Source organism: Ambystoma mexicanum, chromosome 3q (assembly GCF_040938575.1).
Source record: "Ambystoma mexicanum isolate Mex_15411 chromosome 3q, UKY_AmexF1_1, whole genome shotgun sequence".
Lineage (NCBI taxonomy): Eukaryota > Metazoa > Chordata > Amphibia > Caudata > Ambystomatidae > Ambystoma > Ambystoma mexicanum.
The window spans coordinates 1,249,034,770-1,249,061,871 of NC_090926.1; the positions used below are offsets into that span (position 1 = coordinate 1,249,034,770).

At 47.7% G+C, this 27,102-nt stretch overlaps 1 protein-coding gene across 2 annotated transcripts in view; it reads left to right on the forward strand.

The window, feature by feature from the left end:
• ODAD3 (outer dynein arm docking complex subunit 3) overlaps positions 1–27,102 on the forward strand; it is a 125,962-nt gene that overhangs the window by 14,075 nt on the left and 84,785 nt on the right. For both annotated transcript variants that reach the window (XM_069604228.1, XM_069604229.1), the window contains exons 2-3: positions 6,047–6,168; positions 7,338–7,415. In XM_069604228.1, coding sequence (XP_069460329.1) covers positions 6,047–6,168; positions 7,338–7,415 — 200 coding nt within the window. The remainder of the gene's footprint in view (positions 1–6,046; positions 6,169–7,337; positions 7,416–27,102) is intronic.

Consider the following 27,102-nt stretch of genomic DNA (forward strand, 5'->3'; position numbering starts at 1 on the left):
CCCTTTGCGGGTCCCATCCATAACGCCTGGTAAAACCAGGCGTTAAGGGAGGGACCTGCAAAGGGACCTCGGAATAGGGCGCAAAGGGATTACCGGCACCGGTGTCATTACCGGTGCCCGGTATCCCTTTGCGCCCGGGTCGTAATGACCCCCAGTCACTCCACGACGGCTGGTGATGGGTTTGGGAACCTAGGGGTGTTCCTTCTTATACCTCCTCCCATGTAGTGTTCCAACCAGGCCCCCAGATAAGGTGTGTACTAGGCCTTTTTAAGCATGAAAATCTTGCAAATACGACAGCTTTACTATTTTCCTGGGTACATTTACACACAGGTTTAGAGCAAAGGTCAGGTTACTTGATAGAAACTAGGAGGCTTCTTTTGATTTTTATCTACGTGGATGTAATTGCAAGCCACCTCTGAAACAGAATGTATTTCACTGAAGACTTTCAAAAAAAGAAACTGCACACTGTGATAAAAAGGAATGATTTCTTTCCATTCAGCTTCAGAAGCACTGTGCATGTTTTCCTAGAATTTTAGGATTGTATAAGATGGAAAACTAAGTTGCAATTGAGAATTAATATTTTGTAACAAATTATGCTTTTTTTCCCAGTGAAAGCAAACCAGTATTGCACAATTGTATTTTTCAGAGTTCTGGTGCCTGGTGCTGTGTGCACAATCATGCAGAGGCAGATAATTTTTACACTGATAATTTAATTTACACTATAATTATAAGTGTGTAAAATGATGACTATGCACTGTCTAGAGTACATCCATTCAACCTTGCAGTCAGTAGGATACATTACTATAAATGCTCAGTGGCAGCAGTCTTTACTCAACGGTGATTGATTGTCATTACACCAATCGCAGGTGTTATAGCCTCTCAAATCTTCAAGGCTACAATTAAAACATCCAAAACCTGACTCTCCAGGAAGTGCAAGCGCTGTACAAAAACAAACAAATGAAAGTTACATTTGTAATTGAAATAGAAACTCAGCAAAACCTGTCCCTGTGATAATCCAGATTGGTATTTAACTTCATGTAGTGCTTCATAAATGGTTTGTCATACAACTAGGTACTGTGATTATTATACCCCAGTCGATACTCAGTTAACCGACCTATGAAGGATGTTAGCCAATAACTCATTGCTTTTTTATTTTTTATTATTTTTTTATTGAATATAGCTGAAAAATCAGCTTTTTCAATATTTGACAAAGATTCATTTACATCTTAAGCATTACAAACGTCAAATATGACAATAAAAATGGAGTAAAAGTAAAAAATTAAATCACAGTAATCATAAAATCTTAGAAAAAATAAAATGAAGAGAATTAAGGAAGGGATCAAAATTATGCGAAACTTAACCAAAAACAAATGAAAATTCTAACAATTTGATTACCACCTATTTAGTAATTAAACAGTCACAATTCATAGATTCCACTCAGATGTAGGTCCATTGGGAAAGACTCTTAATTGTTCAGCCAGAATAAGTATTGATTTGCATAAGTTTTTGTAGCAGAATGACCATCCCAAGAGTAACTTTCCCGAAACATTGTAGAGGGGTTCATAGACTTTGAAAGTTCTTATAATACCGATCCCAATAGAGAGACAAAATTCTCTTTCAATTTGATTGCAGCCAAAAAATTGTGACTAGCAATATGAATGCTGATTGAACTAGTAGAGAGTAATACCGACCATCGGGTGTCGGGGGGGTATCACACTAAAGTAAGACATATGTGAATCAAAATATTTCTTTCTCGAAACCGCTACAGCCAGACATTCGGCTATGATGTGTTTGAGAGTTTCCTTGACGGCCACGTTCCGACAGAAGGTGCAGTAGTTCTCAGTCGAAGGCAGCAACCTTCTTCTGGCCAAGACGTCACATGTAGGAAATAGATTGAAGCGGAGACGTAAGATCGTTGTTCTTACTTGTGGTGATGGGGACTGGTTTAAGTAAGAGGCCAAAACTTTAAGCCTTTTATGTTCGTGGGCCAAAACTTGATAATCTTTATATGAGAGGCACTCTGTTCTCGTATTAATCCAATCCCATCTATAGATTTTTTCTTTTGCTCGGGTGGGATTGACAATAAGAACTTCCAAAGTCAAATCGGCTTTAGCCAGGATGTTAAAAACATATGACACCCAGGTTTTAACAAATGAATGTCCAGAAGTCAACATATAAGATGATAAAATGGTGAATATGTTATAAGCTCTTACAAAAGTGAGACACTTACGGAACAAGGCACAAAATCTCCAATGATACTCCGCACTCAAGGAAGTCAGACCCAATTCGAGTCTTAACCAAGGACCAGGTACGCATTGAGGGAGATGTAAGACACCTCTCCAGTATTTCGCCTCTAATCTCTGCAAAACAATAAAAGTAACAATGTTCTTGGTCTCAAGGCCATACAATATGGTAGGCAATACTTTTTGTCTCCAGTAGGAGATTGCGGGCCTGATGGTAAATTTACCAAATTTATATAAAATAATTTTGGTTTGTGAAATAGCGGTTAAGATCTTGTGGTCTAGTGTCCTGGAGTGCGAATCAATGGAGGGTGAGCCATCGAACAGAATCCCTAGGTAAAGATATGTTGGAACCACATCCACTAACCTATTATCAATTTTCCACTCAAATTGTGTTCTTCTAAATGGTCTAGGGGCATAAACAACAACTTGAGTTTTATTTAGGTTAATTACTAGTTAATTTGCATTCAAATATGCATTTAGAGCAGACAGTAATTTCTGCAGCCCTACCAGCGTTTTGGAGACCAATACCAGGTCATCTGCGTACCAAAAGGCTTTAATGACTATACCATTCATTTCCGGCGAGTCAGACGATACCTGAAGGAAAGTTTCACTCACATAATGAATGAAAAAGTTAAAAATGGCCGAGGCCAGGACACAGCCCAGTTTCAACCCTCTAAAAGTAGGTATCAGGGCTGATAATAAGCCAAGTATAGATAGTTGGACCATTATAGTTGTCGACGAACGAAGGGCATGAATGATGTCACACAATGTTGGTGGACAGTTAGCCAAAAATAGCTTTTCCACTAGTTTGATTCGAGAAACCGAAGCAAAAGCTGTGTGTAAATCAACAAAAGCAAAGCATGACAGTTGCTTTGTCGCTTATGCCTGAGCTTTTAAGGCATTCAGAAGTCTCTCAATACTAACCGAGCAACAATCTTCCCTGGAGCATCAAGCAATGCTATTGGACGATTGCTAGCGGGGGATTCCCTATCATCACCCTTCTTAAAAATTGGAACAAGTAGGGATGGCTGCCATGAAGTAGGAATTGCTGCAATCTGTGCGTGATCTGTAGGTTGCAGGCTCGAATCCTGGCAAGTCCAACTCAGCCTTTCATCCTTTCGAAGTCGATAAAGGAGTAACGACGTTGGTTTGGTGATAATTGTGATAAAGGTGTTCTATGTACAGCGATTTTCCAAAAGCGCTATATAAATAACCATTTGAGCATTAGATTAGATGTATAATTTAGCATGGAGTCATTGCCTCTCTGCACCGTTGTATCATAACATTGGCATACCATTAGGTAGTAATAGCTCCAGAAAATGACGACTCATTAAACATCAAATGACAATTCTGCTATCAAACCTCAAAACACACAATACAATTCATGTTTGCTTTAGTATGTAATTGGCTAGGTTTTTGTGATTTCAATGTTTAAATATATACAGGAGAGATCAAATGGCCAGACCTTAGAGAAATATGAAAGGTGTATTCTGTCACAATGCAGAAAGCTGTCGTACGGTGATCATTTCCATACAGTTTGTGCAGCGTCGGCTGGATGTCTCATACATTTTACTCTCTTGTAAAGGAGAAAAGTCATTTTTACTCTCTTAAAATCACATTTACTCTCAAAGTTTAAAAACAGGGAGTAAAATACTCCCACCTCAAAATCTTCTCTGGAGCACTGGTTCCAACACATGACTTTGTTATCAATGGGCTCTCTCCGAAGCCTCAATGTGATTGCTCTCATGTGGGCTCTCATGGGCTCAGTGGAATACCGCACGTGGTGTTGAGCCCTTCCTGTGTTTCTGTGGATTATAGACTAAGGCCTATAGATTTGTGGGGCTTCTGAGAATGGCCATGTTGCCTTCCCTGAATGATTGGTTAATGCCTGGTATTGTGAGGTGAGGCCTGTGGTCTTGTTTGACGGTCGGGTTGTGTCTGTCATTTGGGAGGGAATATGGGATAGGACATCTGGCTAGCGCCAGCGGTCCTGTGGTAAATATGGGGTCATGCGGCTTGATTTCTGCAGTCAGTGGGATTGGGCAAATGATCCTGTGAGTCATGATGGGATTGGGGTGTTCATTTGACCTCCTATTGCATTGTTTGTAAATTCTGGGGGTTTTCAGACAATGTTGTATGTTAATGTTTTGCAAATGAAAATGTCATGTTACCGTTTTGATGTCACGGGTGGCATAGGTCTTTTTTGGAGCGCTGGAATGCATTCGCTTTCTCCTCATACAAGTTTTGTTTTAAATGGTGTAGAGTTGTTTCAACGCCAGTATATTTTTCGATGAGTTTTTTGCTGAAAAGATTTCAATGAAAATAATAGTCGAAAAATATTGGGGGCAGTAAAGAGTCGGGGGATTAGGGACTATATAATTGGCGAGAGGTATCTGGGGGGGGCAAATATATAAAAAACATGTTTTTGATGAGTTTTTCTCAAAAAAAAGTTTCCGCAAAAAACGATTCTAAAAAGAACTGGGGGTGAAACAACATAGAACCCTTTTATTAAAAACAGAGGGTGGGTGGGGGCGTGATATCGGAGATCAACTGAAATGTGACTCTTCCTGAAGGATCCTTCGCAGTCTGCCACCAAGGGATGTTGTCCTTTACTGGGATCAGTTCAGATTCCGTGCATGTGCACTGGGGGATCGGGCCACCAACCCGGACTCATTAACAGTGGAGGAACATCGCTGAAAATGTGGGGTGGGAGGGGCAGGACCGCTAAAGGAAAGGGACCCATGCCGAATGAGAGGGATACAATGGTGTGCCCCGAAAGTTGTGGGGAGACCAACACCCTTGCCCCCTCCCCACTAGGAAACAAGCTACACCCATGAGGACAGAAATCGGCATCCCTAGCCAACTCCAGCCAACAACCTCACCCGCCCCATAATTGCTACCAGGCAGCACACCTGTATAAAGTTGTATGAATGTTGGCACTTGCCACTCTTAAACAAAGTCATGGGCATTGACCGTATGGAGCTGTGAATGAAGGCTGGTGCCGGACCTGGACTTAATTGCAAGTATCAGCATGTGTCACTTTTCGAACGGGCTAGGTGCAACAGCATGCACAAACCACTGAATAGGATAATGAACGCCAACCACCCGCCACATATGGATGGAGTAGGCTTGGCTAGTTGAGACAGCGCACCGACTAGATTTGTAATGCTCTCTGGGCCAGACTTGAAGAGACACACAAACACCTCCCTGCCCTGCATACAGACAGGTGTCAAGTAGGTGGCCAAGGCCGAACTTGGATAGAGTTATGAATGTGAGTGAATGCCATGTGTGGAACTGACTGTGAGTAACGGGCGGACCGGATCAGGACAAAGAGGCAGAGACGCTCCCGCACCCCTCGTGGAGAGAATGCAGAAATTTAGCATCTCAGTTCCAGACAGCAACGGCAATTAACCAATACACCAACAATTTCACCCCTTCATACACCTCTCAAACTCTAACCAAACACAACCACAAGCCTTCAACACAACAACCCACACAAACGTCACTACACTGCAACAACAAAACAAACCACACATAGACTCCCACAACAGCACACGAGGACTACCGATCGTAAAACACCACAAGCCCAGTCAACGGACCCACCGTGCTCAGGGTGCCAACAGCACATCACTACTCTCTTGCACTTTTCCAGCTTAACCCCACTAACTCACCCCACCTTTCCCTTTCTTTCAGAGCCGCAAGGGGACCACTCCGGTGGTGATAGTGCGCGGTACAAATATCCTTTAACATTAACATTGACATTACGCCTTGCTTATTAACCAATCAGTGCTTTTTGTTTGTAGAGGGAGACCGCAAGGCCTTTTACGAGAGCTCCCAATGGACCATCAAGAAGAACAAGGACGCCATCTTATCGCTGCGACAGGACAACAAGAAGCTGCACCGAAAGCTGGCCGACATCCTTGCGGTAAGAACGTGTGGCACCGGCCGTTGCCCCGGGTATCTGAGTGCAGGGGTGCCATATGGGTCGTTGATCTAGCAGTGACAGAAGGGGACTCTCTGATTTTAGACCTCACACTGTAAATGGTTCAGAAAGTGTTGAAGGCACTGGCATTGCAATGTGAACTGAAACCACAAATCCCAGTCCCCACTGTGTCTGGTCTCATGCCATTTGCTCTATATCACTTCCCTCATGTGTATGCACAGCGTAGAGTAGCTTACATCAATACATTCATTGAAATGCCAACTCCTAGTGCACCCAAATCACCCAGGTGGTTAGCTGTTGTCTGGATCACCAGTAAGTTATGAACTCTGTGTGGATGGTTGTAAGGTGTTGTGACTGTGTGGTGTACCAGCAAGCGTTCTAACTCATAATCTATAAGGTTTGTCGCGTGGAGAGAACGTAAACGCATTCTTCTTGATGTGGTCAAGTGAGGTGTGACAGTGACGGGGTTAGCGGCAACTCAGTGAGCGCTACTTCCCCCCCAGAACACACACTATCTTTCTGAGCCCTGTACATACATGATAGCACCCTTTAACCCTGCTGTATAGACTTGCTATTGGTAGAGGGGGTTTAATCTCAATACTGGCATGTACAGATGGCGGTATGGCGGTGTGCTAGCCTGGCAGCTACTAACAGGTCTGGCCTCCACTATGACCATAGATGCTCTGTCCTTGAGCCTGCAGCTGCACTATTGCCCTGGCGCCCTTTTTATAAATGGCAGTGTAATGTCCTCTTTCTATGCCTACCCCCCGTAGGACATAGAGGACAGGTAGCAGAAGGGGGCGTCTGCCAGTTATAAAAGCTCCCCACATCCATCCCACGTGGCATAAAGAGGAAGCTGTGGGGCTGGTGGACCTTTGTGCTTTGTGCAGCCCTTGCAGCAGGACTGGGGCTTTGTTGACCTCAGTATTTCTTTTGTACCAGCTCTTCATGATGGCAGAAGCCAGGGATTTGCCTGGGCATGACAGGCAGCTTTGTGATGTCACAGAGCGGTCTCTAGTCGCCCGCCCCCTGGTCAGTATCAGGCTGCTCACACTCTGCTCTACTGGTGAACGCAAAGCCTAATCTTCCTTCCTTGCTAGAGTTGGAGTTAGGGGAATCACGATATTACAATCTTTTATTTTTTGTTGTAGGGTGATGAAAAAGTCATAAAAGAGGCATTCCACAACCGTGCGGTGGAGAAGGCGGCTATGAGGAACAAGAATGGACAGGTGGGCACTTATCAAGTGTGTGTGTAGCATGCGGTTGTGGGATGTTGCATTTCATCAGGCAGTGGTGGCTCACATCTGTCTGTCCATTAACCTCATGATGTTAAAGTATCTATTTTTTTTAACCAAATATAACTTTATTGGTTTTGTCGCATAAAGTATGAAGACCTTAAAATGAGGTATTGCATTGTGGGTGCGTACAGTATTCAGGCGTGGCCTATGCAGTAGTCGCCTTGTAACGGAGCGATCTTTCATTCCCCCCTCTGAGTAACTCTTGATCTTCTGATGTGTACTTTCATTGGTGCTTCTTGTCCCAGAAAAGATGGCGGTGTAAGAGATGAACCATAGTACATGATGAGTAAGGTTTGAAGTCCTGTTTGGACAGGCTGCTGATGATCATGTTGGGTCAGGTCTACACGGACACTGCTTATTGCAATGTGTGAGTTTTGACATTATGGTGGGGCATTGTTGAGGGCTATGAGTGAGGTTGGCAAGATTGGATGGGGGGTGGGTTTCACCACAGTAAGTATTGAAGGTGTGGCCAGACGCTGCCGATCTGCTTCAGTCCCGTTTGAGGTCTAGAAAGGCACTGAAACCCATGAGTGAAGGTTCAGATTTTGACCATACATATGAGGTTTGAGGGTTTGGAAAGGGTCTGTTTACCACAGTGTGCCCGGAGGGTTTGGACATGCACTGCTGATATTGTTTAGTGAGGTTTGAAGGCTAAGAAGGGCTCTGCAGGTCAGGAGCAAGTGATGTGTGAGATTTCGGAACCCGGAGGTGGCACTTGAACTGATTTGCGGTACGCATCCTCGTCCACAAAAACGCAGAAAGGGGTGTTATTTTGAGGTGTAAAACATGAAATCCTAACAAAGGGGTTATTTATGTATACTGCAGGCCAAAGCCATGGCTGGACTTCACAGCACCCAGGGAATGGCTGTTTCTTTGATGCCTTATCTTTTGTTATTGGGCTGGCACAGACAAAAGTGCAAAATGGGGAGCGCTAATGCCCCCAAGCGCCCTCTCTGTGAAGTCACAGCTCACTGGTAAGAGGCCATTAGCTTGCCAAAGCCCCTCATCCCATGTATACTCTACAGGCTATAACACCAATACATCTTTTTCTTTTTTTTCTACTTCCCAAACTCGTGTGGTAATAATGCATTGCATACTTGCACACTAGTCAGAAAATGCTTGTGGAAACAGTGACTTTTGTGTTGTTAAAATAATAGCGCAGTGCAGAGAGATGTCCGGTTATCTCTTAGAAGGTGAGACATTGTCAAACATAAGGGGGGTGTAATTGATTTACTGACGCCATGATTTCAGGAATCAACGGTGTTTAAAATGAGCGTTGAAAACGAGGAAGGGGGGGGTGTTTAAAAAAAATGGAGGCGAGCATGGGCACAACAGACAGAGGGCCACCACCGGGTTTCGGAACAGCACCGCAGAGTGAGGGGTCAGGGGTCAGTAGTAACAGTCGGTCACACAATTACATTTTGTGTTTGAAATAATGCTTCTATTGTCACAATAATAAGAGGGGTTGGGGAAATCCTACCTGTCCCTATGTCTCTGAGGGGTTTCCCAGCCTCAACAAAGCGAATTAATTTCTGTATCAAGATGTTTAACAAAGAAAGTGTCCTCCGTCCTTTGTCAAAATCTCTAAACTGACCCTCACACGCTAAACCGAATACAAGGTGCAAATGGGGTTTTCCTTGAGCTATACACGTATATAGCTTGTTCTTAGTGTTCCAAACATAAAGTTCTAAGGTGCAGAAAAGAAAAAAGGAAATACTGTTCCCCCAGGAAACGGGGGTGCTCCCTTCCACTAAAGGTTTCTCCTGGTTTCTCTCACCAGTCCGGTGCTTCTGATGCAGCCAATAATCTTCCAATGTTTCCAAAGGAGATGACTCTCTCCTGGAGTGTTCCTTCTTATCCACATTGTCATTTCACGGTTTTAACGAGGCGGAAGGGGTTGGGTACAACTCCACCCTTGAACCCCTTTAATCATCACTGAATCACGGTTCTTTGAGCTGTTCACTTTCCTCTTTCTTGTTGTTCCTCTCTCAAGGGGTATGGCTCCTGCCCCCGTGTTGCTACTCCCAAGCTTTAGCTTTCTCCACTTATCTTTCTACCCCAGCTTTTCTTCCCTGCCACTGTTCCACTATTTTGTTTCTTCTCTTGAGACTTTGGTTCCTTAAAGGTATAAGGCTCTTCCCTTTCTGCTTAGTTTCTTTGGTTTTATCTCTGGAGTTCTATAAAGGAGCACAAGTCTTCCCTTGTCTGTTATACACTTTCACATTTAAGGGTTTTGACCCCTGAGCTTGCTCAATCCCTTCAATCGCTCAAAGGGACATGAGACTTCCTTTATCTGATACACATTTTCACATATAAGGGTGGTGACCCCTGAGTTCTCTCAATCCTTCTTCCTTTCTCTGGTATACTCTCCTGCCAGGGTATGTTTCCTTGTTTCTGAAAAAGGGGATGGACATTCCGTTTTTATCCTTTACCCTTGTTACCCCTGGTTTCCTCGCCTGCCAGGGGGTCGTCACTTTTTTGCTTGGGTGTGACTCACCGATTGCCTGGTTCACTAACCTGCCAGGGCTTCTCCGTTCTTAGTTGTAAGCAGCTTACAACAATGTTCAAATATCGGGTCAGCGACCCTTCCTTACTTCCATGACCTTTCTCCAGGCTTTTGCCTTTAACACTGTTAGTACTTTTAATGATTTCACTGTCTTCGCTCAAGTTCTTTCAAAGGGTTTGTGTCAGAAATGCTTGCACTGCCTTTACTTGGGCTCTTTCTCTCAACAATGTTTGTATTAGTAATGCTTGCACAGCCTTCACTTAGGCGTGTTCCTTTAGCAATGTTCGTATAAGTAATATTCACTATGCCTTTACTTAGGTTTGTTCCTTCAACTATGTTCGTATTAGTAATACTTGCACTGCCTTCACTTAGGCTTGTTCCTTTAGCAATGTTCGTATCAGTAAGATTCACTTTGCCTTTCCTTAGGCTTTGTTCCTTCAACAAGCTGTTCGCTTCCCACTTGTCCTTCCTCTGACTTTGGCAGTCCTGCTGTTCGTAGTCGAAAAGCGGCAAACTTCTCCCGGTCTGGCTCCTCTGCACACTATGCACGTTGGCCTCTGCACTGTGCTCTGCAGCCTGCTCGCGTTTGGCGTCCTCCACAGCATCAGCACAAGTCAGGTGCCTCTCCAGTTTCTGGGTCTCTCGTTCTCCCTAATTCGGTTCAACTGTGTTGCTTTGAAAATGTCCCGGTCTTTCTCTGCAGTCTACATTGACTCCAATGACTAGAACACAGTGTGGGTTTACTGTTTCCAGTCATCCTCATTACTCCATCCCTCTTCCTCGTTTTAGTGCTCAAAAAGGGTGTCAGGGGGAGATGAGGCTTTGGGTTAGAAAAACCTGGGAAATCAGTATCTATATTACAATAGGCCATGTCTGAATGTTGCAAAAGTACATGGTTGTCAAAGCAAGGTATACCTGAAGGGTTTCTTGACTTAGTCTCTTTCGTCTCCCTGGAGCGTGTCCTCTCCAACGTGGTCCTCCCGCAGATAGCCACCCTCAGGGTACGGGTTAGGTAGCTTCTGTCTTTCCCTGGTTTGAGAAACCTGAAGGTACTCTCATATCTTTTGTTCAGGTGGCCAGGGAAGGGCCATCACTTTTAGACCACATTCCTGGGAGTGGAAAAGCGAGGGAGGATCACCTGAGTGGAGGGTGCGTGGGGATTGGAGCAATGGTGCCCCAAAGGCGAAACATGGGATACCCCCTCTCCTGATATTGACCTACCCTCATCTCCCTTAGCCTTTATGGGCTATTGCCAAACTCCTAGCATCCAACCCTTTATTTTTCCCCCAAGTACTTAGAAGGAGAAGAAACAACTAGAAGTAGTTCAGAGTTCCTATCACAAACACCACTCTGGTACTGGGACGAAAAAGAGTGGTCTGGAGGCATGTAGTAATAAAGATCAGGCATGTCAAACTAATAAGCTTAATCAGCGTCAGGCAATTGAGTATACTTCGTTTCACCTGCAGCCTGTTAGTGGTAGAAAAAAGTATAAAAGGCGGAAATCTGAAGCACATGAGATATGCAAAAAAACAAACAAGAAGTTGCCATTCTGAGGAGCGAGAGGCCGACACGTCGACAGAGATCCCGAGAGTCTTGCTGAGGTGACTGTTAAGGACTGGGAACCCTTGTGAGGGGAGGCATACAGCAGGAACTTCGGAGCGGAGCACCCAGTGAACAGGCAGGTTGGCTTTCCCACTTGGGGAGAAGGCGCCGAATGGAGCTGCAGAGACCCAGTAAGTGTCGGGAGAAGCGCTCCAAGGGACCACGGAAATGGTAATGGTCCACAGAAGAAATGCAAAATAGCATTTATTGAATGCCAAACTAAATGAAAGGTGCTTTTCAAGTCGGCACAGCTTTAAACTACATTTAATTAAAACCAGAGCGAATGAAAGGTGTTATCTTGACGAATACAATGCAACATTACCCTTACTCAGTAATGGGCGACAGGAAATTGGAATAATGTTTATTTGTACAGCGCTTATACCCAAGTGTAGTGCGTCAAAGTGCTTCAAGGTGACAAGGGAGCAAGGGAGAACAGTAGTCCTTCTTAGGCCTTGAAGTTTCAGAATGATCTAACAAAAAAGTAACTAGCGTACTAGGCCTGACGGCATTTCTCCTAGTGCAAGTGCATGAGGTGTAACAGGCACAACCAGATAAGGGAGGAGAGACAAAGGGGGGGGACAGACAGAACTTACTAGACTTCAGGTCATGCAAGTGTACAGATGGAAGTGCAAGAGAAGGGGGTAAGGGGAACAAGTGCCCCCAGTCCAGCATGGCCCTGGATTAAGTGCAAAGCGGTTCCCTCTCTAATGGAACGTATGCTGAAAGTACAGTAGAGGTTACCCCTCTCATGGAACGAATGCTGAAAGTGCATTAGTGCTGAGCATAGTGCAGAGGCCCATGGGCAAGTGCAAAGACTGGCGGGGGAGCCTGGGGCCTGCAAGGCTCTGGAGATGAGCCAGATGACCAGTCAGCAAAGCTGAAAAGAGTTAGGGGAGAGATGGAGGAGTGAAGCTGGAGAGAAAGAGACAGGTGGTTAGCAAGGGAGAGGGAAAGGAGGAAGAGAAGGGGAAGGTCTTGAGGAGTATCCGAAACTTAAGGAGCTCCGGCTCAAGGCAGAGAGAGGCAGGGAGGCTGTCCCAGAGGGAGGGACCTGCAGAGGATAGAGATCTACCCCCACATCTCTGCTTGGAAAAACAGCTCACACGCAAAGAGTTGGAGGAGGCCGAGCGGAGGGCTCTAGAAGGAGAGTATTTAGGAAGAGGGCATTGTAGATAGTGCAGGCCCCGGCTCCAGAAAGCTTTGTGGACTATGCAAAGGGTCTTGACCTCGATCCTAGCAGCCACGAGGAGCAAGTTGAGCAATTTCAGCACCAGAGAGATGCAGTCCCTGGGCTTGAGGCCAAGGATAAGTCTTGCGGTTCTATTCTGGATGAGGTGCAGAGGGCACAGGGCAGAAGAAGGGAGGTTGAGGAAGAGGCTGTTGCAATAGTCCAGCCTGGAGAGAACCAGGGCCCTGGAGACAGTGAGCCTCTGGGGAAAGTGAGAAAAGGTAGAGCACCTCTGAGGAGGTGGAGCTGATAGACTTTTTAAAGATGTCTGAAATGCGAGAGGAGAAGGAGAGAGTGGAGTCAAAGATGACCCCAAGGTTCTTGTCTCGCAGGTGGGTGTGGGTGCAGGGCCAAGGGGGGCGAGCCAGAGTGAAAGTGGGAAAGCGGGAGCAGGCCCCCAATGCGAACAATCTCAGTCTTTGTGGCGTTGAGGCAGAGGTTGTTTGCAGCACACCATGACTTTATAGCGGACAGACAGTTGGATATTAATGGAGGAGAAGGAGGGGGAGGAGGAGGAGGAGGAGGAGGAGGAGAAGGAGGCGGAGGAGAAGGAGGCGGCTGAGGGTAGCCTGAAAGATAGTTGCGGGTCATCCTGTCAGTGTCCGGCTTATCGGAATTCCGCAGGAGCTGATGCTGGCCCCACAGATCCTCACCAGGAGTTCACCTCTCAACCCTAAAATAAAAGCTGAACTGGGAACCCCAAGAAAGGGAAAGGGGAAGTGGAGAAAACAACAAACGAGATACTCCTGCCCTGCAACCTTCTGGTAGGCTCTGGTATCTGTGATAAAACAAATACGCTTGATTACTTATGCATAATGTAATTTTCTTTTCTTAAAATATTTTTCAACATATACTGACCTCTTTACCTCTTTAACCTCTGTTATGACATGGAGGTTATTTATTCATATTGAAAACCCTGAAAAACTGTTATGGTTTTCTTAATGAAACTTGCCACAATGCCATTAATAGTCTCTTTAGAACTCTAAAGTAAATGACTCTTGCAAGTGATTAACAGTCTTGGATATTCTTCACTTTTGCTTCATTACATTAAGATCTGTAAAGTCTGAACCTAGATGCTTAAATGAATGCAGTTTTTCTTGTAGTATAGAATCTCCTTTTAGTGTAAAAGTTACGTAAATATGAATATTCTTTAACTTTCTTGAATGCAGCTCCTCCCGCGCATTGGTTTATAATTCACATGCACATATTCGACGAGAAAAATAAACAAGCGCACGCACTTCTTAACCCTTTAAGTGCCATGGGCATTTCCCCCCAGTGCCAGAGCCTTTTTTGGTGATTTCGGTATGTGGCCATTCAGAGCCTTGTAACTTTTTTGTTACATGAGATATCTCGGCCAAATTTGGCTCCTTTTTTTTCCCCACATGTAGGCGGTCGTAACGCCACCCAGGAATCCTAGGTTGATGTAGGGGGGTGAGAGAAAATAAGTAAAAAGGGCAAAAACTTTGGTTTTTTTCAAAAAATGCCAATAAAATGATGTACAAAGAAGCCTGTGGTTTTTTTCCTTGTACGAGCTAGGAACAAATGGTTTGCTGTGCTGAATTCCCCAATTTCCTGGCTTTCAAGAACAGGTTGAGTGGAAACGGAAAGAAATTATTTTGAGGTGGTTATCAAATGTTTTGTGAGAGGTAGGCGATTTTGGCCATTTTTGCCAATTGGACATGCATGGACGGAAAGGGAGAAAAGGGTAGGAAAGCCGAATTGGAGGACAGAAAGGCATATATTTCTGAAAAGTAGACAAAATTCCAAGTTTAGGAAGGGGTAATTTGCGTAGGTCGGGCAAACACTAGGTCAGGGAAAATACCATAGATCGGGGGAAAAGCGGGAAAATGACCGAAAAAAAGGTATGTGTTGGACATGGTTGGCTTGGTACGGCAATGGCTTCTATGAATTTTGAGAAAAGCAATGCTCCGCTACATTCCCCCGACTCTTGCAGTTAGGAAAGCACACATTTTTGGTAGTGTTTTACAAAACAAGCAATACCACAAGCCAAACACTGAGCCATGGCACACAGGAGTTTTACGCTCACGGCCTGAACAGATGCACTTAGCATGTGTAAATCAGGAAAACCAATTTGGTGAGGAACGGCAAGCATACATTTTTGAAAGAGCATAGGCAGACCTTTTCAAGGGTAGGTGACTTGTGCAGGTTACAAAAGTGTATGGTGCCTAAAGCAGCGACTAAATGTAGGTCACATTTGGGAAATGAAAGGGTTGTGTGACAAAGGGCCCCAGCAAATGGGTCCAAACGTTCTGAAAACCACACAAACACAAAAATGTTATAACTTCCTGCGTGCCCACAGGTGTCCCGATGAAAATGGTACCTCACATGAGTGGGTGCACCTACCTGGGCGCCAAGGGGAAAGCCTAAAACACAAGTAACTCCAAGTCTGTTTTCTATTGTGAAGGGGGGTGCACCTCTCCACCCCCACCCCAATTGGAGGAGTGGCGCATCTCAAATAGCCCTCCCCGGGGGCAGATAAGTGGGGGGGCTGTCCTGAACTCCTCCCAGGAGCAGATATCTGGTCCCAGGGGGGGCTGCATGACATGGCACCCACTCCATTGCGGGTGGGGGAGACAGGGTCACCACCCCGTCCCATTAGAAAATTCCCCGTCCCTTTGGGGTGCCCCACAGCCCCCCCTAAAATGCGTTCCACCATTTTCAATTTTTTTTCTTTGTTTACAAAACTTGCCTTGGTGCAGAGCGGCACATTGGTGTGCCAATCTGGCCCCGGGGTGTCCAAACCTTACTGCCCCACCCACTGGGGGGCCTGTCCCACCATTTGTGGTGGCCCTCTCCCCCTCACCCCAAATGGGTGGCGGGGGCACCTCATGCCGGCCTCCCTGGGCCTCCTACAAACGGCTGCGTGAGGTACAACCCCCCTCCATTTCGAGTGGGGGAGAGGGCCCCCACAAATCGTGGAACAGGCCCTCCAGTGGGTGGGGCAGTAAGGTTTGGGCACCCCGGCACCAGATTGGCACACCAATGTGCCCCTCTGCGCCAAGGCAAGTTTCGTAAACAAAGAAAAAAATGAAAAATGGTACACTACACTTTAGGGCGGGCTGAGGGGCCCCCTAAACGCCAGGTAATTTTCTAATGTAATGGGGGGACCCTCTACCCCCCCACACCAAATGCAGGGGGGGGCATCTCATTCAGCCCTCCCCGGGGGCAGATAAGAGGGGGCCATCTCATGCAGCCCTCCCTGGGGTCAGATGCCCCTTCGCAGGAGCAGATATCTGCCCCTAGGGAGGGCTACAAGGGGTTCCCCCATTTCCCATTGGGGTGAGGGGGAGAGGGCCACCCCCCTTTTCTGTAAAATATATCCCTGGTGGCTAGGGGCCCCCCACTCCCACCCAAAATTCCCTTTTTGTTTTTGTGCTTTTCGTTTTTTATTTTGCCTTCTTCCCTGGGGGCAGATAATCAGCCATCTGCCCCCAGGGTTGTACACATATGTGCCCCCATGCTTTGGGGGCCGAGGGGGCGAGGGCTGCTTACTGTAATCAGCACCCAAAACCCCTTTTCACCCCTGGGGGCAGTGATCATCTGCCCCCAGGGGTCTCTGGTGCTGTAGCCCCATGCATTGGGGCCACGGGGGCAAGGGAGCTGCTTACCTAGTAAGCAGCCCCCCCTCTCCCCGCGTCACAAACTGTTCTGTATTGATCCGGTGACATTGCTGCCCACGGATCACGCGCCCTGCGCCCGATCCGCGGGCCCGATCCGCGGGCTGCAATGCCACACAAGGGGTATCGTTGGAAAGGGGAGGATCTCCCCTTTCCAACGATACCCGCCTCGATCTCCGGCTTGAAATACAGCCGGAGATCGAGACGGAGAAAGGTGAACACTCACCTTCTTTTTTCACCGCAGCAGCCCGAAATGGCTGATGGGGTGAAAATTACTTTCAATTTCACGCCGACGTGCTATACGCACGCTTACGTGAAACTGAAAGTAATCCAGCCCCCTGGCAGAGAGGGGGGACCTCCCCCACACATAGCCCGGGGGTTGGATTACTGTTTTGTGTGATCCCTGCTTTCCATGGATCACATAAAACAAGTTGCCAAAAAGGACGAGCTATCTCATCCTTGGCACTGTGCATGCACCTCCAAGGATGAGATACCTCGTCCTTGGCACTTAAAGGGTTAAACAACTCGCATTTCAAAACTCAGAAAACACCTTGCGCTAGTTCTTTACTCGACTCGCGCTTAAAATTCACGTACAAACAAGTTCTTAGTTTTTTTTATAAACGTGTTTATTTTAAACAGGCAGGTTATGGCAATACAAAGCTTAATCACTTGCGACATGTAGCATACAGTAATACCATTTGACGCTCCTCCCACCCCACCCTTCGGTCTCAAGTTCCGTCTTCACGTCCCCGCAGGGGATCTCCATCCTGAATAGTTCTCCTGGCCAGTTGGGGCTTGAAAGTCAGGGCCGGGAACCTTTGGTCAAAATCCAATACCGGACCCCAGATGTTGCGAAAGCGATGTAAAGTGCCTGCCCCGGCAGCCGTCACCTTCTCGGCGATCAGGATGTCCCAGACTTTCATCCACCAGACAGGCATGAGAGGGCCTTCCGTTGTTTTCCAGGTGCGGGCTATCACGTTCCTGCCGGCAAGTAGGCATTGCGATAATAGTTTGGCCTTGGGACCAGACCTTGGGTAGATCCCGGGGATCGGTGCTCCAAGGAGGATAGGTTCGGGGGCCAAGGGCAGTCGCACCTGAGTGATGTCCGCTATCGTCGGTAGGCATTGTTTCCAAAAGGCTTGAGCCTTGGGGCAGGACCACCACATGTGGAAGAAGGAGCCTATTTGGCCGCATTGCCTCCAGCATTGAGGGTTGAGTGTGGAGTTCATGTGGTGAAGTTTTAGGGGAGGGTAGTACCACCGGAGGAGGATCTTGTAGGCGCACTCTCTATTTGTGATGCATGATGAGGAGGTGTGATGGTCCGCCTCCCATAGGGCCATATACCGGGTCTTGGAGGTTAGGAAATCCGTTTGGAGGCGCTTGTATAGAGTGGAGATTCTTCCTCGGGGGCGGGAGCTCATTAAGGGTCAATTCGATGGCTGTGGGGGGACTAGTAGCCGCCTGGCGAGTCTGTGGGTGGGTGTCATGCTGAGAACCTGGTGTCTGCAGAAGCTGCTGAACCCCCGACAATCCACCCAAAATGTGGCACTCTGAGCTGACATATATATAACTGCTCAGTTTACCTCACTTTCAGGGGAAAGGGGGAAGGGACAAAGAAACAAACACCAGGCTGGAAGCTATCAACTCGCTGGTTCTTCACCTGTAGTTAAAACATAAACATGCAATACACCTCATTACTCATGGTTTACTATACTAACCTTAAACTCTATATCCTTTACCAAAATAGTTTAAAAAACCATACCTGGTACTTCTCTTCAGAATGCCCAGAGAAGTGATAAGCAGACAAGACTTCCTTACTTGTGGACCAGAATCTTATAGATCATTCAGCCTTCTCAGTAGGTCCATGAATGTAATTTAACTTTGTAGTTGGTCTGCTCAACCCTAAGATTCTTGAACAAGGTCTTCAAATAAGTTTAAGGAAGTTCTTTTAAGTTCTTGTATTTGTTTTTAATAATTTCTTTGTAGAGTGTCTTTTACTCAGGAACGAATTTAACTTGCGATGGAATCTTCACGTGGAAAGCCAGCACACGCGCTAAAATCCAAAACCGCGGGAAAAAATCACACGCGCTTTTCTCCAAGTCGCCGGAAATATGCACACGCGCTGACAATCCAATTCGCGGGTAAAACGCACTCGCGCTAAAGTCCAAGACGCGATAAAAAATTACACGCGCTTTTCTCCAAGTCGCGGGAAATACGCACACGCGCTGACAATCCAATTCGGGGTAAAACGCACTCGCGCTAAAGTCCAAGACGCGATAAAAATTACACGCGCTAAAGTCCAACTCACGAATAAATACGCACACGCGCAAAAAACCAAATTGCGGGAAAAAGCACATGCGCTTTATTTTATCACGCAGAAAAAACCCTCGCGTAAACAGACAGAAAACGCGAGTCCAAAGTTCACGCTCGCGCTTCGCTCTCACGCGCAGAGACACACGCGCGGGCTCAAAGTAACGGGAAAAAACTCACGCGCTAGTTTGAATTGACACGTAGCGATAAAAACAAACGTACGCGTTTCAATCTTTTTAGATACAGATTTGCGATTTCAATCCCTTAAATAAATATAACCTTTTTACAAGTTCAACAAAACTGGAAAGTCACTTGTTGTGATTGAGACTTGAAAACTTATTTTCTCAGAAAATTGGAAGTTTCTGACTCCTGTCCTGTGTCTCCACCAAACTCCAAACACAACTCCTGTTATACTTTCAGATTTTCCGCTCAACTGCTAGAAACTTGTCACCCTTGACAAAGTTATGCAGGAGCTACAAGGCACACGACCTCTCAGCTGGGCAAGGACGATGAAAGGCAGTTTAGAATGTTCATTGTCCTCCCTATAAACAATCTCCAGCCAATTAGAATTTAGACTGAGAACCTCCATCTTGGCTTGGGGCAATTTCCATAGACTGCAATGAAGGTTAAGGGCAAAATTGGCTGTTTAAAAATAAAACCCATAATAACTTCCTAAAACCTTTCTATACTAAATATGTGTCTCCCCTGACCCAATGTAAATGAGTATATGATACTGTATGTAAAGAATATGTCACTCCAACCTGACAGTACCTGACAGTGGGTGCACCAGTGGCGTAGCTGGGTATATGTGAATCTATCTTGTTCCAGGATCCTAAAGAGTTCTTTGCATCGCTCAAAGGTGCAGGGTTGGCCCCCTTCAAAAAGTTGACCCAGGGTCTCTAGGCCTCCTGCAATCCAGGCCTTAAAATTCCAGGGAGACAGACCAGGAGAGGAGGTCAGGTACATAAACAGTGGGGAGAGGGGGCTGAGCCCCGCCGGGATCCTCTTCTGTTTCAACGTCTTGTCCCATAGCGAAATGGTGTGTTTGGTAGATGCCAGAAGATTCCGCCACTGTCGCCGTTCCGGAGGGGGGACATGTGGGAGAAAGCGTAGCGGGAGGGGTAACTGCGCTTGTTCGAGGTCCACCCATCTAGGGCGGTTGGTGAGGACTTGCCATGATTGGATACAGGACAGTTGAGCCGCCATTTGGTATTTCTGCAGGTCAGGGACCCCGAGGCCACCCAGTTTCGCGTTGGCCAGCATCGTGGATTTAGGGATCCTGGGCTTTTTCTCCCTCCAAATGAACTGCAGCATTTTCTTCTGTAGGCGTTGAAGGGCTGGCGCCGGAACCGGCACCGGGAGTGTGGAGCACGCATACTGAAATCTCGGTAGTAAGTTCATTTTACAGGCTGTAATACGGCCCATCAGCGATATCTCTTGTGCCGCCCAGCGTCTCAAATCTGCCTCCAAGTTTGTAAATAATGGGGGAAAATTAGCCCGATAGGTCTCTCTTGGGTTGGCCGGGATCTGTAGCTAATTCCTTTGGTCTTCCATTGTATTGGGCACAGCGGAACTAGGGCCTCTCGGTCTTCTCGGGTCAAACCCACTCCCATGGCGACTGATTTCCAGTAGTTGACCGTGAAGCCTGTGACCCTGCCATAGCTTGTTATCTCAGCCAGGGCTTGAGGGAGGGAGGAGCGGGGTTTCGTGATAGTCAGGAGGGCATCGTCTGCATAGAGGGCCAGCTTGTGGTGTGCCGGGCCTGATTGAAAGCCTTCAACTGCAGGGTTCAACCTGATCCGCTGGGCAAACGGTTCCATAATTAGAGCGAAGAGAAGTGGCGACAGCGGCATCCCTGTCGGGTTCTGCAAGTTAGGTTGATGGGGGAGGAGAGGGTGCCATTAACTCTGAGAAGGGTTTTGGGAGCTTTGTAATTTGCCAGCGTCATAGTGCAGAACTCCGGGCCAAATCCAAAAGCCTCAAGGGTGAGCCTCATGAAAGTCCAATCCACCTTGTCGAACGCCTTGGTTGCGTCCAGGGCCAGAAGCACCAATTCCCGGGAATCCCGGGAGGCAAGTTCCACCAGATCCAAGGCTCTTCGAATGTTGTCGGTCGTGGAGCGGTGTCTGAGGAAGCCACTCTGATTCGCACTGATTATCTCCGGCAAGAACTGAGACAGACGTGATGCCAGGATTTTAGAGTAAATATTAGCATCTATGTTGAGCAGGGCAATGGGTCTATATGATGCAGGGTTCTTCGGATCGCCTCCAGGTTTAGGTAATAAGACCGTAATTGACTCCTGCATGGACGGGGTTACAGTGCCCGTGGTCCGGAACGAGTTAAACAACTGTACCAAAGGTGCTAATAGTTGGGTTTTGAAAATCTTGTAAAACCTGGTTGTATACCCATCAGGGTCAGGGGCTCGGGATTTAAGGGCTTTTATTGCTACTGGATTTCTTGGATAACTTCGTGAAATATTCGGGATTAAGATTCAGTAGACAGAAGTCATGCTCGTTCCCACTTGCAAGGCTAAAGGGTAAACCTGCGGAGGAGCTTCCAGAGATCGGGATCCGTTGGCAGGTGGACACCTTTCGATACCTAGGCCTGGACATCACACACACGCCAATATCCACCCACAATTCCAACACGGAGGCTGCAATGAGCGGAGTGCGTAGATCCATACAATTCTGGTCGAAGCTCCCGCTCTCCATGATGGGCAGAGCTGCAATATCCAAAATGATAATTCTCCCCAGGTTCCTCTACTACTTCACCAACGTGATATGCTACATCCCCCCATCCTTTTTCAAGAAGCTAGAATCCCTGATTAGAGACTTTCTTTGGGGACGTGCTAGGCACAGACTCACGCTAAACGTCCTCAGTATCCAACTCCCCGATTTCCAAAGGTGCTCAATCGACACACCTAGCAAAATGGCTATCAGATGAACCTACAGCGGAGCTGAATCTGCTATCCCAATCCTCCTCACCGCTACACCCCAAAGAGTTAATTTGGAACACTCGAGCAGGGCCGCCCAACCCACCCATGATACTGGAGGTGGGGAGACAGGTATGGAGCAGGGTGAGATCCATAGTCGGACTACAACACTCATACACACCCGACATTCCCATGCTGGCGGACATCTGCAAAACCCCCAGCGATCTAGCAACGATGAGGAGATGGGAGAGTTACGGCCTTTACACATGGGGGGGACATGTTCTACGAGGGACTCTTCAGGGACTTTGACTCACTCCAAGAAAGGGATGGACTCCCACCAGGCCAATTCCTCTGGTACCAAAGAGTGAAACATGCAGCCAAAAAGAACTGGGCCGAATGGCCCGAGGAGCCAGAGACACATCCCCTCCTGAGGGAAATATACGAACTCAGCGACGGATGGAGACCGACATCTAGGTTGTACACCCAAATAAACAACAGATCCAATCCAAAGAGTGCAAGGCTGAAAGAAAAATGGGAGACAGACCTGGGGACGGAAATCACAGAGAGCGAGTGGTCGAGAGCCCTGATATACCCAAAGGAGGTATCTAGGAATGCCAGGTTTAGACTGATCCAACTGAACATATTCTACAGAACATATATGACCCCACACAGGATATCCACGTTCAACAACACAGCCGACCCAAAATGTCCCTGGTGCTCCTCAGACCTGTCAGACATGATCCACATGTTCTGGACCTGCCCCAAATCTCAGAAACTCTGGCAGGCCGCCGAACAAACCTGCAGGAACGCTGGCCTAGAGACATACGAGTGGACACCCAAGGAGTGCCTACTGGGCACTTACCCAAGACTAACTAAAATCAAGCACCTGGCGAAGCTTATGGATATGGCCTGCGTGTTAATCAAGAGGACAATTGCCATGGCCTGGAAATCCCCAGCAGGCCCCAGGTATGAGCCCTGGATCAAAGAGATGGAGAGGTGGACCACGGCTGAAACTAGAGCCTGGGAGGAGGGGAACAGACGGGGAGGCGACGACGTGAGCAACACGCTAGAGGAATGGAGGGCCCTCCTGAGAAACATGATCTTTTCAACGACCTATAAACCTCCCTAAGCCTGTCACCCCCCGAACCCCAGAAGACAACAGGCAGCAGAGAACAGCCCATCAAACCTATGTACTCAACTTTGTCGCCGCCCTGAGTGGGCAAATGCAGTGAGCTGGCTCCGGACCCATGCCCCTAACCTAGAAACGAGGAATACAAGGCCCTAGTACACGGTGGGACAGTCGATGTTGTTATTTTGTTTGTTTTGTTGTTGTTACATTTTTATAAGACTAATTGGCACACAACATATGCATCAGATGATACAACCCAGAGGAGTTGCTCAACAACTTTCTTTTTCTTGTGTATGTATATTTATAAATGCCAATAAAAACATTTTTAAAAAAATTAAGGGCTTTTATTGCCTCGTCCACTTCTTCGTCAGTAATCGGCGCCTCCAGAGAGTCACGGGCTGTTCTTTTTAGCCGGGGAAGTGCTGCACCCCGTAAGTATTCCTTCTGTTCCTCCATGTCCCGAACTGGAGCGGTCATCACCTGAGTCAGGTGGGTCGCAGCGAGCTGCAGTTTGTCCTGGTCAGCGTAATGGACCTTGCCTCGTTGGTCCCGCAGGCCCACAATTGTATTGTTCCTCTTCGCCTTGGCAAGTTTGGCCACTAGTAGCTTATTTGCTTTGTTGTTTTTAGCATAGTAAAACTGTTTTGCTTTTGCCATTTGGTGGGCGGTGTGTTCGGCATAGTGGGCCTCGATCTCTTTTTGTGCTATCCGGATGGCCCGCTGAGTTTTAGGGGTCCAGCCTTTCTCCTTATGGGTCCTTTCTGCATTTCTAAGGTCTTCCTCAAGGCCCTGGAGAGTTTGACGTTTGTGTCTATGATAGGCCGCTCCTTGCACAATCAGTTCACCCCGCACTACTGCCTTCATTGTGTCCCAAGTATTGGCGGTAGAGGTGTCCTCACTGGGGTTCTCCTTAAAGAAGTTGGTGATCGTGGTTGCGATTGCGTCTCTGAGTGGCATCTCATTGAGAATCGGATCATATAGAGTCCATCTGCGCTGTTGGGGGTTAGCTGGTTCCTGCACTCGGATTTCCAGGGTCACCGGAGCGTGATCAGACCAGATTCTGGAGCCAATTGTCACATTGTTGGTGAACGTGAAGATTTGTGGAGACACTAGAAGAAGATCTATCCTGGAGAAGGTTCTGTGGACATAAGAATAAAAGGAAAAGTCTCTTTCGGATGGGTGGAGTACTCTCCATGAATCCACCACCCCCAAAGTTCTAAATAGTTGTAGGAGAGCCAGGTCTCCGGCACTGGGTGGGTGTGACTTGTCTTTCGTGGGGTCCGGGACCCCATTGAAGTCCCCTCCAAACACTATCTGGCCTTCCAGAAACGGGGAGAGAGTTGTACTCAGGGATTCATAGAACAGCGCCTGGCCTGAGTTGGGTGCGTATACGGAAATTATAGAATAGAGTTGTCCTAGTAGTAGGCATTTCACCACCATGTACCGCCCCTCCAGGCAGCTTATAGAGTCTAGAATTTGAGGGTTCAGTCCCCTCCCAAATAGGATAGCTGTGCCACCCCTCTTGGAGTTCCCAGATGCGAAAAGTTGCTTCGGAAAGTTTCGGGAGCGTAGGCGGCTATGGTCCGCCGGCAGCAGATTGGTTTCTTGTAGCATAGCCACTGCTGCACCGTCGTTCTGAAGCTTCTGTAGGATGGACTTGCGTTTGGCGGGTGAATTTAGTCCTTTGACATTCAGGGAGACGTATCTTAGTGGTCGATGTTCTGGGGCCAGTTCCGGGGAGGTTGACGAGTCCTGGGGAGAGGGGGAGATGTAGAGGGATCAGCCATCATGTCGCGGAGTGCGTGGCCATTCCCCAACCTGCCTGTGGGTTTTTTCTCGGGCCGCCAACGGGAGGGCCGAGTTTTAACTGAGGGTGGCTGACCTTTTGCAGGTCTAATGCCTCCCTTGGCCAACGGGGCCATAGAACAGTGTGTAGCCAACATGGCTAACCTTACAGGTAATCTTAGTGGTTTGTTCCAAGGACTCATAGATGGACTGTGCCTTGGAACCGGGCATGGACCGTGGAATAATGCCCGCTGCTTTAAGGATGAAGCTTATCTGTGTTCCTGAGGGTGCTGATCGGATCATGGTGCCGGGCTGCCAGCCGGGATCGAGGTGGAAGCTCCATCATGGGGTCGAATCCGGCTATTTACTCTTCCGGAATCTGGGAACCTTCGACCAAGAATCTTGTGTGGGATTAGGGGAGGTCACCAGGTTTGAGTCAGCCGTTGCTTCGGAGGGCAGAAAAGACGAGGGTTTGGAAGCATCTGGGCGCAGGATGTCGGTAGCATCTTCCAGGTGGCTAATTTTCCTGAGTGAGCCCTTGTTGGAAAATTGCAAAGCTGTGGGAAAGAGCCATCTGTAGCGGATTTTTTGAGCCTGAAGAAGGGTGGTTAGAGGGCGAAGGCCTCGCCTCTTTTGAAGAGTAAGAGGAGAAAGGTCCTAAAAGATCTGAAGGGAGGTCCCTTGGAATGTAATTTCGTCTTTGGAGTGGCTTATTGCCGAGATGGCTTCCTTCGTGGTAAAGAAGTGCACCCTAGTGATGACGTCGGGGGGGCCATCCGATTCCACTCCGCGTCGGGGGTTCAGCCTGTAGGTGCGATCTAGGAGAAGCTGTGAATCTTCGAGGTCAGGGAGGAGAGATTGGAAAAAGAGGCCCACATATTCAGCCAACCCCTTGTCTGGGATCGAAGTGGGAACCCCCGAATACGGAGGTTGTTGCGCCGGGCCCTATTTTCAAGGTCCTCTTGCTTGTATTCCAGGATGCCGTACTTGTTCTGCAATAGTCTGATTGAGCGTTGGACCTCAGTTAGCGCGGAGGCATGATCTTGGATATGATCCTCAACAACTCCCACTCTTTGTTCAACCGCCGAGACTTTTTTATCTGTGCTTTCCAGTTTAGTTGTGAGTTCCGCCATACAACAGCAGAATTCTGATTTGATATCCGCCATGAATTCACATATATCTTCTTTGGTCGCCAAAGGTCCCTTGTTATCTAGGGATTCCCGTGAGATAGAGGGGTAGGAATCTTGTTTTTTAGCTTTGTCGGAAGCGGTCAGCAGAGTTGCTATGTCCGAAGACTTGGTGGTCTTTTATTGCTTGGTCATCGCGCTGGTTGTCAGCGGCGGGACAATGGCCGCCGGGAGCGATGTAGCGGTGAAGAAGAGTTGCTATGGGAGCTGCTCACGGGCCCCCAGAGGCTAAGAAGCGCTGCCCGTGCGGGATGTAGGCCTTATCCGTGGACAGCAGGGCCGGGGCGCCCCAGGAAGGGCTCAGGGAGAAGAGCATACGGGCTAGGCCTACCTTAAATCTCATATGTCCATAGGGCGGAAGGTAGGCCCCACTGGGCACCCAGGTGGGCTACTAACGCAGCCCGCGTAGATCTCCATCCGTTGGATGTGTAGCTGTAAGGCGGCGTGGGCCAGGGCGCCCCAGGGGGAAGAGGGAGAGGGTGCACAAAACGGGGCCAGTGCATGTGGGGGGGGGCCCGGGCCGCCCTCACCGGCCGATGGAAACAGTCCTGCTTGTCTGGATATCCGGATGCTCGTCCGTCCCCTCTGGCTCCAGTGCTACAGGGAGGATCGCCTCCAACTCCTGACTGCGCACGCCATCATACGTGCGCCCGCCATCTTGGATTCTCCGAGCGCCAGAGGGGGAGACCGGGATTCAAGCGACGAGTACGGACATAGTGCTCCCTCTCCCGGCTTTCATCTCTGAGCTGCTAGTGCCCCATCGGTTCCGATCCACATAGCTGGCGTCGATGGATTGTGTAGGCCACAGGAACTGCACCATTTTGGCTATAGCAGCGGACAGTCCATGGGCGGCTTTAGAGGAGCGACTGCATCGCGTCGGCTCCAAGCCACGCCCCCCACACGTTCTTAGTTTTGATCGCACCCGCACTCTTCTTTGAAAAAAGATCTTGTGCACAATTCAGTAGGACACACGTACTACCGCTCAGCGCACACACGCGCGATTTATACGCGACGCTGCTAAAGACGTGAAAACTTGTACTCGCGCTAAAAATTATCTCGTGCACAGTTCATTTGGACTTGCGCACTATCGCTCACCGCACACGCGCGATTCATACGTGACACTGCTGAAAATGCGAAGACTCGCGCACGCGCTAATGCCGTTTGAAAGTTTATCACGCAGAAAACAACATTACAAACTTATCGCGCACAGTCTTATATCTTCTTTTCTTATTGCTTTAAACAGGGTTAAGAGTTCACTCACTGTATAATCATAAAATAGCTTCAAGTTGATTAAATTCCTT